The sequence below is a fragment of the Somniosus microcephalus genome, unplaced genomic scaffold (genome assembly GCF_052327205.1).
Source record: "Somniosus microcephalus isolate GS21.2 unplaced genomic scaffold, FLI_Smic_1.0 unresolved_chr1, whole genome shotgun sequence".
Lineage (NCBI taxonomy): Eukaryota > Metazoa > Chordata > Chondrichthyes > Squaliformes > Somniosidae > Somniosus > Somniosus microcephalus.
Genome location: NW_028225179.1, coordinates 164,605,859 through 164,618,505, shown reverse-complemented (window position 1 = coordinate 164,618,505; position 12,647 = coordinate 164,605,859). Strand labels below are relative to the sequence as shown.

Here is a 12,647-nt window from a genome sequence, read left to right as displayed (position 1 = left end):
AAAAGCATTGGCAAATATTTAAGGAGATATTTCATAACTCTCAGCAAAGATATATTCCAGTGAGAAAGAAAGACTCTAAGAGAAGGATGAACCATCCGTGGCTAACTAAGGAAGTATAGGATGGTATCAAATCAAAAACAAAGGCATACAATGTTGCAAAGAATAGTGGAAAACCAGAGGATTGGGAAATTTTTAAAAACCAGCAAAGGACGACTAAAAAAATGAGAGAGACGGTAGCTTAAGAGAGTAAGCTAGCAAGAAATATAAAAACAGACAAAGAGCTTCTATAGGTATATAAAGAGAGTCTGGGGAATTAATAATGGGAAACAGCGGAGACTTTGAACAAATATTTTGTATCGGTCTTCATGGTAGAAGACACTAAACACATCCCAATAATGGATAATCAAGGGGCTATTGGGGTGGGGTGGGGTGGGGTGGTAAACTTAAAACAATCACTATCACTAGAGAAAAAGCACTAGTCAAACTAATGGGACTAAAGGTGGACAAGTCTCCTGGACCCAATGGCCTGCATTCTAGGTTCTTAAAAGAGGTGGCTGCAGAGATAGTGGATGCATTGGTTGTAATCTACCAAAATTCCCTGGATTCTGGAGAGGTCCCAGCGGACTGGAAAATCACAAATGTAACGCCCCTATTTAAGAAAGGAGGGAGACAGAAAGCAGGCAATTATAGACCAGTTAGCCTAACATCTGTCATTGGGAAAATGCTGGAGTCCATCATTAAGGAAGTGGTAGCAGGACATTTAGAAAATCATAATATAGTCAAGCAGAGTCAGCATGGTTTTATGAAAGGGAAATCATGTTTGACAAATTTGCTGGAGTTCTTTGAGGAATGTAATGAGCAGGGCGGATAAAGGGGAACCAGTAGATGTGGTGTATTTGGATTTCCAGAAGGCATTCAATAAGGTGCCACATAAAAGGTTACTGCACAAGATAAGAACTCATGGGGTTGGGGGTAATATATTAGCATGGATAGAGGATTGGCTAACTAACAGAAAGTTAGGGTAAATGGGTCATATTCAGGTTGGCAAACTGTAACTAGTGGGGTGCTGCAGGGATCAGTGCTGGGGCCTCAACTATTTACAATCTATATTAATGACTTGGACGAAGTGACCGAGTGTAATGTAGCCAAATTTGCTGATGATACAAAGATAGGTGGGAAAGCAAATTGTGTGGAGGACGCAAAGAATCTCCAAAGGGATATAGATAGGCTAAGTGAGTGAGCAAAAATCTGGCAGATGGAATATAATGTGGGAAAATGCAAGGTTATCCACATTGGTAGGAAAAATAAAAAAGCAAATTATTATTTAAATGGTGAGAGATTACAAAATGCTGAAGTACAGAGAGATCTGGGGGGTCCTTGTACATGAATCACAAAAGGTTAGCACGCAGGTACAGCAAGTAATTAGGAAGGCAAATGGAATGTTAGCCTATATTGCAAAGGGAATGTTGTATAAAAGTAGGGAAGTCCTGTTACAACTGTACAGGGCGTTGGTGAGACCACACCTGGAGTACTGCGTACAGTTTTGGTCTCCTGATTTAAGGAAGGATATACTTGCATTGGAGGCAGTTCAGAGAAGGTTCACGAGGTTGATTCTGGCGATGAAGGGGTTGTCTTATGAAGAAAGGTTGAGCAGGTTGGGCCTATACTCATTGGAGTTTAGAAGAACGAGAGGGGATCTTATTGAAATATATAAGATTCTGAAGGGGCTTGACAGAGTAGATACAGAGAGGATGTTTCTCCTCGTGGGGGAATCTAGAACTAGGGGGCATAATTTCAGAATAAGGGGGCACCCATTTAAAACGGAAATGAGGAACTTCTTCTCTCAGAGGGTCGTGAATCTTTGGAATTCTCTTCCCCAGACAGCTGAATATATTTAAGGGGGAGATAGACAGATTTTTGAATGAGAAGGGAGTCGAGGGTTATGGGGAGCGGGCAGGGAAGTGGAGTTGAGGCCAAGATCAGATCAGCCATGATGTTATTGAATGGTGGAGCGGGCTCGAGGGGCCAAATGACCCACTCCTGCTCCTACATCTTATGTTCTTGTGTTCTTATCTCCACACAATTACATAAAGATATAGAAATAGAACCTGATGCTGCTGCTGTTCTCTCAATTATAACAAATTCAATAGTGGCAATTGAGAAGTGTTCTCATGGAAATCACCATGCAACACCAACCAATGGCAATAAAGCCCCTTTGCAGTGGCTCACATCGTCCAGCAGATCAACTATAGCCCTGGACAGCTGGGCACCTGTCCATCGATTTACCCCGACTTTGGTTCCACTCACAAGTGAAAACAACACACTGCACTAAAATTATTAATCGATGTGTTTAATCTTGTTTGCTGACCTGATATTTGAATCACAGCCTCTCCCTCAGTTTTCATTTGTTCGCTGTGCACAAGACAGGTGTATTTATTTGTGGAATCCTTCGCTATGTTGATGTAACTGAGGACAGTGAAACCTCCCTTCGGATTCTCAGTTGCCTTAGCGTTGGATGAAGCCAGTTTGTTTCCGTCTCCATCTTTCCACGATATTTGAAGGTTGGAGAACGAGCTATGGGTTTTACAGAGGAGTTGGATGTTTCTGCCCAGAAACCTGTCCATGCGAATAACAGGTTGGCTGCCAAGGGCTGAAATGTAAATTTTACAACAAGAAAATTTCACTAAACAAAATGCCTCTTATGGTAAGGATCTCAGGATGCACTTATCCTGCAACTTAAGCCTAAACTAAAACATTATTTTTGTTGATGTGTACGCTACACATTCTCTTTTTTTGGGGGGGGTGCGGGGAGAGGGGGTAAATAAAAGAGACTTGCATACAATGTCACTCCAATTTCCATGCATGTGCTGTTTCTCCCCATTGTAAAGCTGGCAAGCGGCCTGCGCGGGATCTCCAGACAGCTACGCAGCTTACGGGAACATTGCTTCCATAAACTTAGCCTATTTCTCGACCTCGGGACATGCCAAAGTGCTTTACTTGGAAGCCAATGAAATACATTCCTGAAATACAGTCACTTTTAACATAGGAAATGTGGCAGCCAATTTGCGCAAAGCAAGAGTCCACAAACAACAATGTGATAATGACCAGATAATCTGTTTTTAGCGATGTTGGTTGAGGAATAAATATTGGCCCCAGGACACGGGGAGAATTCTCCTGCTCTTCAAAGAAGAGTGCCATGGTATCTTTTATGTCTACCTGAGAGGGAAGGTGGGGCCTCGGTTTAACGCCTCATCCAAAAGACAGCGCCTCCGACAGTGCAGCGCTCCCTCAGTACAGCAATGGAGTGCCAGCCTACATTATGTGCTCAAGTCTCCGGAGTGGGACTTGAACCCATGACCTTCTGGGTCAGAGGAGAGAGCTCTACCCACTGGGCCATGGCCAACACTAATTACCAGAATTTTTCCATCATTGAGTCGAACTTCTCCAGGTACAAGAAGTGACATCCTATAAATATGTCATACAACATGAAAAAAGTCAGAGAAGCTACTGTTAAAGAACACAACCTGTATAGAATGTCAAAACATAGAAACATTACCCAGAAAGAGAGATTGCTCACCAGATACTGGACCACAAACAAGGAACAGACCAAGAAGGAGAGTTCCACACTCCATTTTCATCACTCTGCAAATTCAAAATAAAATGCAATTATTTGAGTGAATTGTCTCAGTTCATTCTTCACAAGCTGGATAAAATCTGACTGGGAATCCGACTGAAGATTATATGGGATTGCTCGGATGTAAATGTCATTCTCAGGTGTCCATACTACAGCCCACAAGGCCGCCCAGAACCCACCACAAGGAAACCCATGAATCACCACAAGGAAACCCACGGCCCACCAGCCCTGGTTCTGGTCCACAATTTCTCAGACATGAACTCACTCCTTGGGCTGGGCAACAGGCTGCCGTGTGAAAATGTGGAAGTGAATGAAGATCCGGACCTGTCGCTTCCAAAGTTAAATTAAAGAAGCCCCGTCCCACCGGACTCAGGACAACTGGATGTGGAAAGGTTTCTGGGGCTGGGCTCACTTCAGCAGGCGGAGCGGCGCCCGAATGTCCCGCAGCATCAAATGTGGGGAAAGAGCCGGGGGAGAGAGAGCCGAGCTCCGGACACCGCCCGGGGGAAAGGCCGAGCTCCGGACACCGCCCGGGGAAGATGTCGCAGGACAGGCGGCAATCGGCGCTTTGCTCCAATTCAGGCCACACCCACCGGAAAAGCAGCAAAGTGAAAGCACTTTTGTGCAGCGAGTTTCAGGCGCGCCATTTTATTGGGCGGAAAGCAGCGGAAAGTTTGGGCGCAGACAGGTTGGTGTCATTTGCTGCCAATGCATTGAGCGAGTGGAATGGGGGTGCGGCCCCGGGGAGCAGAGGCATCGGTCGGGCCAGGCTGAGCTCCTTCCTCACACCCAGGAGCCGGACCCTCCCCGACCCCGGATTACAGAGACAATGAGTGGTATAGGGCTGGAGGAGGCTACAGAGATAGGGAGGGTTGTAGGGCTGGAGGAGGTTACAGAGATAGGGAGGGTTGTAGGGCTGGAGGAGGCTACAGAGATAGGGAGGGTTGTAGGGCTGGAGGAGGCTACAGAGATAGGGAGGGTTGTAGGGCTGGAGGAGGTTAGAGAGATAGGGAGGGTTGTAGGGCTGGAGGAGGTTACAGAGATAGGGAGGGTTGTAGGGCTGGAGGAGGCTACAGAGATAGGGAGGGTTGTAGGGCTGGAGGAGGTTAGAGAGATAGGGAGGGTTGTAGGGCTGGAGGAGGTTACAGAGATAGGGTGGGTTGTTGGGGCTGGAGGGGGTTACAGAGATAGGGAGGGTTGTAGGGCTGGAGGATGTGATAGGGAGAGTTGTATGGCTGGAGAGGTTACAGAGACAGGGAGGCTTATAGGACTCGAGGATGTTAGAAAAACAGTGGGGTGTATTGTAGTACGGGACGAGGTCACACAGCTAGGGAGGGTTGTCCGACTAGAGGAGGTTACAGAGATGGGGAGGGTTGTACGACTTGAGTTTACAGAGATATGGAGGGTTGGAGGAGGTTACAGAGATATGGCGGGTTGGAGGAGGTGACAGGGAGGGTTGTAGGGCTCGAGGAGGTTAGTAATACGGTGTGGGGGAGTGTAGTGATGCAGGAGGAGGTTACAGAGATGGGGAGGGTTGTAGGGCCGGAGGAGGTTACAGAGATGGGGAGGGTTGTAGGGCCGGAGGAGGTTACAGAGATGGGGAGGGTTGTAGGGCCGGAGGAGGTTACAGAGATGGGGAGGGTTGTAGGGCTGGAGGAGGTTACAGAGATGGGGAGGGTTGTAGTGCTGGAGGAGGTTACAGAAATAGGGAGGTTTGTAGGGCTGGAGGAGGTTACAGAGATCTCGGAGGGTTGTAGGGCTGGAGGAGGTTACAGAGATAGGGTTGTAAGACCGGAGGAGGTTACAGAGACAGGGAGGGTTGTGAGGTTGGAGGAGGTTACAGAGATAGGGAGGGTTGTAGAGAGAGGGAGGGTTGTAGGGCTGCAGGGGGTTACATAGATGGGGAGGGTTTTAGGGCTGGACGAGGTCAGAAATATTGGGGTGGGTGTTGTAGTGCGGGAGGTGGTTACAGAGATAGGGAGGGTTGAAGAAGGTTACACAGATAGGGAGGGTTGTCAGGCTGGAGGTGGTTACAGAGACGGGGAGGGTTGTAGGGCTTGGCGGAGGTTACAGTGATAAGGAGAGTTGTGGGGTTGGAGCTGGTTACAGAGATAGGGGGGGTTGTTGGGCTGGAGGCGGCTACAGAGACGGAGGGTTGTAGGGTTCGAGAAGGTTACAGAGATGGGGAGGGTTGTAGGGCTGGCGGAGTTTACATAGATAGGGAGGGTTGTAGGGGCTGGAGGAGGATACACAGATAGGGAGGGTTGTATGGTTAGAGAGAGAGGGATGATTGGAGGGCCGGAGAAAGTTACAGAGACAGGGAGGTTTGTAGGGCTGGAAGGGTTCACAGAGATGGGGAGGGTTGTCGTGTTGGAGGATGTTACAGAGACATGGAGGGTTGTAGGACTGAGGAGGTTACAAAGATAGGGAAGGATGTAAGATTGGAGGAGGTTACACCAATAGGGAGGGTTGTAAGGCTAGAGGAGGTTACAGAGACAGAGGGGTGTAGGGCTGGAGGACGTTCCAGCGATAGTGAAGAATATGGGGCTGGAGGAGGTTAGAGATGAGGAGGGTTGAGGGGCTGGAGGAGGTTACAGAGATAAGGAGTGTTGTAGGGCTAGAGGACATTAGAGAGACAGGGAGGGTTGTGGGGTTGGAGCAGTGTACAGAGATAGGGAGGGTTGTAGGTTTGGAGGAGGTTACAGAGACCGGGAGGGCTGTAGGGCTGAGGAGGTTACAGATATTGGGAAGGTTGTAAGTTTTGAAGAGGTTACAGAGATAGGGAGGGTTGTAGGGCTGGAGGAGGTTACAGAGACATGGAGGGTTGTAGGACTGGGCGGGTTTTAGGTCTAGAGGAGGTTACACAGATGGGGGGGGATGTAGAACGGGAGTAGGTTATAGAGATAAGGAGGGTTGTAGGGCTAGAGGAGTGTACAGAGGCAGGGCGGGTTGGAGGTTTGGAAGAGGTTACAGAGATAGGGAGGGTTGTAGGGCTGGAGGTCCTTACAGAGACAAGGAGGATTGTAGGGCTGGAGGAGGTTAGCAATACGGGGGCGATGGTGCTGTAGTATGGGAGGAGGTTACAGAGATAGGGAGGTTGTAGGGCCGGAGGAGGTTACAGAGATAGGGAGGGTTGTAGGTTTGGAGTAGGTTACAGAGATTAGGGTTGGAGGAGGTTACAGAGATGGGGAGGGTTGTAGGGTTGGAGGAGGGGACAGGGAGGGTTGTAGGGGCTGGAGGAGGTTAAAGAGATGGGGACGGTTGTAGGTCTAGAGAAGGTTAGAAGTACGGTGGGGGGGGGTGGTGGTGTAGTGCGGGAGGAGTTTCACATAGGAATGGTTGTAGAGCTGAAGGAGGTTACACTGATAGGGAGGGTTGTAGGGGCTGGAGGAGGTTACAGAGATAGGGAGGGATGTAGGGCTGGCGGAGTTTGCAGTGATTGGGAGGGTTGTAGGGCTGGAGGCGGTTACAGAGATAGGGAGGGTTGTGGGGCTGGAGGAGGTTACAGAGATGGGGAGGGTTGTAGGGCTAGAGGTTGTTTCGGAGACGGAATGGTGTTGGGCTGGAGGAGGTTACGGAGATAGGGAGGTTTGTGGGGTTGGAGTAGGCTACAGAGATAGGGAGGGTTGTAAGGCTGGAGGACGTTAGAGACCAGGAGATTTGTAGGGCTGGAGGAGGTTACAGAGACTGGGAGGGTTGTGGGGCTGCAGGCGGTTTCAGAGATGGAGGGATGTAGGGCTGGAGGAGTTTACGGAGATTGGGAGGGTTGTAGGGTTGGAGGAGGTTACAGAGATAAGGTTGTTGGGCTGGAGGAGGTTACGGAGATAGGAAGAGTTGTAGGGCTGGATTTGGTTACTGAGATAGGGAGGGTTGTAGGGGCTGGAGGAGGTTCCAGAGATTGGGAGGGTTGCATGAGGTTACAGAGAAAGTGAAGGTTGTGGGGCTGGAGGAAGTTTGTAGGGTTGGGGGAGGTTTCTGAGATTGGGTGGGGTGTAGGGCTGGAGGTTGTTGCAGAGACAGGAGGAGGGTACAGAGGTGGGGAGATTTGTAGGGCTGGAGGAGGTTACAGATATAGGGAGATTTGTAGGGCTGGAGGAGGGTATAGAGATGGGGAGGGATGTGGGGTTGGAGGAGGATACACAGATATGGAGTGTTGTAGGTCTGGAGGAGGTTACAGAGATAGGGAGGGTTGTAGGGCTGACGGAGGTTAGACAGATAGGGAGATTTGTAGGGCTGGAGGAGGTTAGAGATGGGGAGGATTGTAGGGCTGGAGGAGGTTCCAGAGATAAGGTGGGTTGTAGGGCAGGAGGAGGTTACAGAGACAGGGAGGGTTGTAGGGCTGCAGGAGGTTTCAGAGACGGAGGGATGTAGGGCTGGAGGAGGTTATAGAGAGGGAGGATTGTGGGGTTGGGGGTGGTTACAGAGTTAGGGAGGTTTGTAAGGCTGGAGGAGGTTACAGAGTCCGGGAGATTTGTAGAGCTGGAGGTTGTTGTAGAGACAGGGAGGGTTGTAGGGCAGGAGGAGGTTACAGAGACGGAGGTTTGTAGAGCTGGAGGTTGTTGCAGAGACAGGGTTGTAGGGCAGGAGGAGGTTACAGAGACGGAGGTTTGTAGAGCTGGAGGAGGTTACAGAGATAGGGAGGGTTTTAGGGGTGGAGGAGGTTACAGAGATAGGGAGGGTTTTAGGGGTGGAGGAGGTTACAGAGATAGGGTGGGTTGTAGGACTGATTGAAGGTTACACAGAGAGGGAGATTTGTTGGGCTGGAGGAGGTTAGAGATGGGGAGTGTTGTAGGGCTGGAGGAGGATCCAGAGATAGGGAGGGTTGCAGGGCTGCAGGAGGTTTCAGAGACGGAGGGATGTAGGGCTGGAGGAAGTTACAAAGATAGGGAGGATTGTGGGGTTGGGGGTGGTTACAGAGATAGGGAGGTTTGTAAGGCTGGAGGAGGTTAGAGTTTGGGAGATTTGTAGGGCTGGAGGTTGTTGCAGACAGGGAGGGTTGTAGAGCTGCAGGAGGTTACCGAGATAGGGAGCGTTGTAGAGCTGGAAGGTGTTGCCGAGACAGGGAGGGTTCTAGGGTTGCAGGAGTTTACAGAGATAGGGAGGGTTGTAGAGCTGGAGGAGGTTACAGAGTGAGGTACGTTTGTAGCGCTGGAGGAGGTTACACAGATAAGGGAGGGTTGTTGGGCTGTAGGAGGTTACTACGATAGGGAGGGTTGTGGAGCTGGAAGAGGTTACACAGATAATGAGAGTTGTTAGGCTGGAGGAGGTTACAGATGTAGAAATAAGGGGGTGGTACTGGGGTTATTGTCTCTGGCCAGTCAGAAGTATCTGAGCTGCTCCAGAGCCCCGTGCGGTTTCGAATCGCTCCCCTTTTCTGGTTCTGACCGCCGGACTTATTTCAGTAGCGATATAGACAAAACGAGACTCGTGGTAGGGTGCAAAGAAGACCAGCATTTATTGAAATAAAGAATAAATTGAAAATAATGATGAATACAGCACTCTTTTGCTTAATGCAGCACTCTTTTGCTTAATACAGCACACCTTTGCTTAATACAGCACACCTTTGCTTAATACAGCACTCTTTTTTGCTTAATACAGCACACCTTTGCTTAATACAGCACACTTTTGCTTAATACAGCACTCTTTTGCTTAATACAGCATACATTTGCTTAATACAGCACTCTTTTTTGCTTAATACAGCATACCTTTGCTTAATACAGCACTCTTTTTTGCTCAATACAGCACACCTTTGCTCAATACAGCACACTTTTGCTCAATACAGCACACCTTTGCTCAATACAGCACACTTGCTCAATACAGCACACCTTTGCTTAATACAGCACCTTTTGCTTAATACAGCACACCTTTGCTTAATACAGCACACCTTTGCTCAATACAGCACCTTTTGCTTAATACAGCACACCTTTGCTTAACGGGAGGAGAAACAGACACATCGAGGGAAAATTGACTAAAATTACTATTTAACAAAATACCCTTTTAATTACCACCCCGAATACCTATCTAGGTTGCCTTGTAATGGGCCAGAAAATCTATGCTCACCAGTGAACGCCTGCTCGGTGCCCCTGCGGTCCTGCCTTGGATTCTTCACCGCCACGAAGTAGAGATACCCCAGTAATTCAAAGTAACTGCTAGTATTCCACTTCTTTGGGCGGGCTGCTGCTTGTAGGCAGGGCACGGAGGTGAGGCGGCAGAGAGAGAGAGAATGGCTCCCTGAGAGGCTATCTTTATACCCCATTGGGAGCCGTAATCTTGGCGCCCAAATCTGGATGTATCTGGGCTATACAAAAGGAATCGATCTGTCCCCATTGACTGTAATGGGTTTGAATGTGTTTTCCCATTCATTTGACTGGTTTGTGCTCAGTTTAAAATGACTCACTGAATCCTTAAGTGTTCAGTCAACAACACTCAAGTGCTTTGTAAACAATCCATTGTCCTGCGGTCACCGCCCAACCGCAACTGATTGACAGCTTTAAGTACTTAAGTCCTTGAGTCAACATTGTAGAGGGCATGTAAACAAACAACCCCTTTGTCCTGTGAGTGAAACTTCCTAAACTGCAGTTGATTGACAGTTTCAAGTACTTCATGCATATTCGCACAGGCTGGTGTTTTTTTCAAATCCTTTGTCAGCCAGGGATGGAGATATACAAGCAGGCTGTCTTTGTCTTCTGCCACGAGGCTTGACAGCCATTTTTGATGCCCTGGATTTTTAAGGTATATTCCACCCAGGTTTTCTTTAACAAAAATAATCTTCGGGGGCTGTCGTAATTTTCCGAAATTTTTGCGAACCTTACACAGACGGAGGTTTGTAGAGCTGGAGGAGGTTACAGAGATAGGGAGGGTTTTAGGGGTGGAGGAGGTTACAGAGATAGGATGGGTTGTAGGACTGATTGAAGGTTACACAGATAGGGAGGTTTGTAAGGCTGGAAGAGGTTCGAGAGACTGGGAGGGATGTAGGGCTGGAGGAGGTTACACAGATGGGGAGGGTTGTAGATCTGGAGGTTGTTGCAGAGACAGGGAGGGTTGTAGGGCTGGAGGAGATTACAGAGATAGTGAGCGTTCTAGGGCTGGAGGAGGTTACAGATATAGGGAGAGTTGTAGGGCTGGAGATGGTTACAGAGACGGAGGGTTGTAGGGCTGGAGGAGGGTTCAGCAATGGGGAGGGTTGTAGGGCTGGTCGAGGTTACACCGATTGGGAGATTTGTAGGGCTGGAGGAGGTTACAGAGACAGGGAGGGTTGTAAGGCAGGAGGAGGTTCAAGAGATAGGGTGGATTGTAGGGCTGGAGGAGGTTACAGAGACGGAGGGTTGTAGGGCTGCAGGCGGTTTCAGAGATGGAGGGTTGTAGGGCTGGAGGAGTTTACAGAGATAGGGAGGGTTGTAGGGCTCGGGGAGGTTACAGAGATAGGGAGGGTTGCAGGGCTGGAGGAGTTTACAGAGATAGGGAGGGTTGTAGGGCTGGTGGAGGTTACAGAGCTATGGTTGTAGGGCTGGAGGAGATTACGGAGATAGGAAGGGCTGTAGGGCTGGAGGAGGTTACTGAGATGGGGAGGGTTGTAAGGCTGGAGGAGGTTACAGAGACGTGGAGCGTTGTAGGGATGGAGGAGGTTACAGAGAAAGGATTGTAGGGCTGGAGGAGTTTAGAGAGATAGCGAGGGTTGTAGTTCTGGAGGAGGTTACAGAGATAGGGAGGGTTGTGGGGCTGGAAGAGGTTACAGAGATAGGGAGGGTTGTAGGGCTGGAGGAGGTTACAGAGATAGGGAGGGTTGTAGGGCTGGAGGAGGAGGTTACAGAGATAGGTTTGTAGGGCTGGAGGAGGTTACAGAGATAGGGAGGGTTTTATTTAGTTTTGCTGTGAAGATAAAACAAAATCGGGCCGTCCTTTTTATGCTTTAGCGGATAGTTTTAAAAAGTGCTCAACAGCCAATGCAGCGGAGTTCTCTTCGTGAAAGCTGTTCTGTCTGTTTTAAGGTTTTACAGTAACAAGAACTCTGCTGTTGTTTCAATAGAAGGAATCCCAGGAATTTCTGTTGCTGTAAAACTCGCCTGTGTCGATAGATGGCGCTGCTGCACAGTATCTCGAAACAGAGCCACTTAGCAGAGATATTGGTCCGGGTTTTGCCGTACTAATAACGGCGAGGCTGTTGGCGCTCACTATTATTACAGGGTAAAACTGACTAACCTCTGGCTTCCGCACATGCGCAGTTAAACGCAGAAATCTGGAAGTTGCTGTCAGTGATACCCTGCTCCTACACAGGCTGCGCTGTTGCAGTCTTCGCCAATGGAACCTGCACAGAGATCACTGTAATGGTGTGAACTTAGGCTAATTGCCCACTATTCTCACTCTAAAGGCAGATGAAAAAATTAGGGCTTGTACAATCGTTCCTGTACAATGATTTAAATGTAATTTATATTTCCTGTTTTTTACTTCCTGCTTTGCAGTCTGCATGTCTCGGGGAGGTTCCTACAATCTGATTGGTTGAAGAGCCTCCCTGCCGCTTGCTCTGCTCACAGATGCCACAGATCCCCGGTAGACTGGATCAGACACCCGTCGACAGGAAATCTCTGCTGACAAAGTCTCTGGGCAACTGTACGTGAGGTGATCAGCGAAAGCCTTTCCTTTGATGCTCAGCAAAATCCAGGCCAATGAGAATAAAACGGACTGAAATTCTTGGGAACAAAAGGTAAAAAAGTGTAAATGCTGGAAATCTGAAACATGTGGCAACACTCACCAGGTCAGGCAACACCTGTGGAGGGAATGGAGAAACTCCTCTGTGAAGAAACGTTCAAACCTGAAGCATCAGCTCCTCTATTCTATAGAATGGAAGAATTCCAGAACATGTTTATACCGGTTTGGCATAAAAATAAACCTAAAAAGGTGACTCAACCGTGGATAACGAGGGAAATTAGGGACAGCATAAAATCAAAAAAAAGGGCATATCAACTGGCAAAAAAAAGCACCAGACCGGAAGATTGGGGGCAGTACAGGATACAGC

The 12,647-nt window shown here is 48.7% G+C and overlaps 2 protein-coding genes across 4 annotated transcripts in view; one reads left to right on the top strand and one right to left on the bottom strand.

Moving 5' to 3' along the window:
- The window catches only part of LOC147096466 (erythroid membrane-associated protein-like), a 72,158-nt gene extending 67,965 nt beyond the window's left edge, over positions 1-4,193 (bottom strand). For all 3 annotated transcript variants that reach the window (XR_015074918.1, XM_085975248.1, XM_085975247.1), the window contains exons 1-3: positions 4,047-4,193; positions 3,578-3,642; positions 2,369-2,650 (exon numbers count right to left, since the gene is read on the bottom strand). Coding sequence is in view for 2 of the 3 variants with exons in the window: in XM_085975248.1 (XP_085831374.1) it covers positions 2,369-2,650; positions 3,578-3,642; positions 4,047-4,084 (385 nt within the window). In the remaining variant the exon portion in view is untranslated. The remainder of the gene's footprint in view (positions 1-2,368; positions 2,651-3,577; positions 3,643-4,046) is intronic.
- Positions 4,194-4,214: 21 nt separating this feature from the next.
- Positions 4,215-12,647, top strand: part of LOC147096464 (butyrophilin subfamily 1 member A1-like) — a 44,814-nt gene continuing 36,381 nt past the window's right edge. Inside the window, exons 1-2 of the mRNA XM_085975244.1 lie at positions 4,215-4,322; positions 12,094-12,335. The gene's annotated coding sequence lies outside the window, so the exon portion shown is untranslated. The remainder of the gene's footprint in view (positions 4,323-12,093; positions 12,336-12,647) is intronic.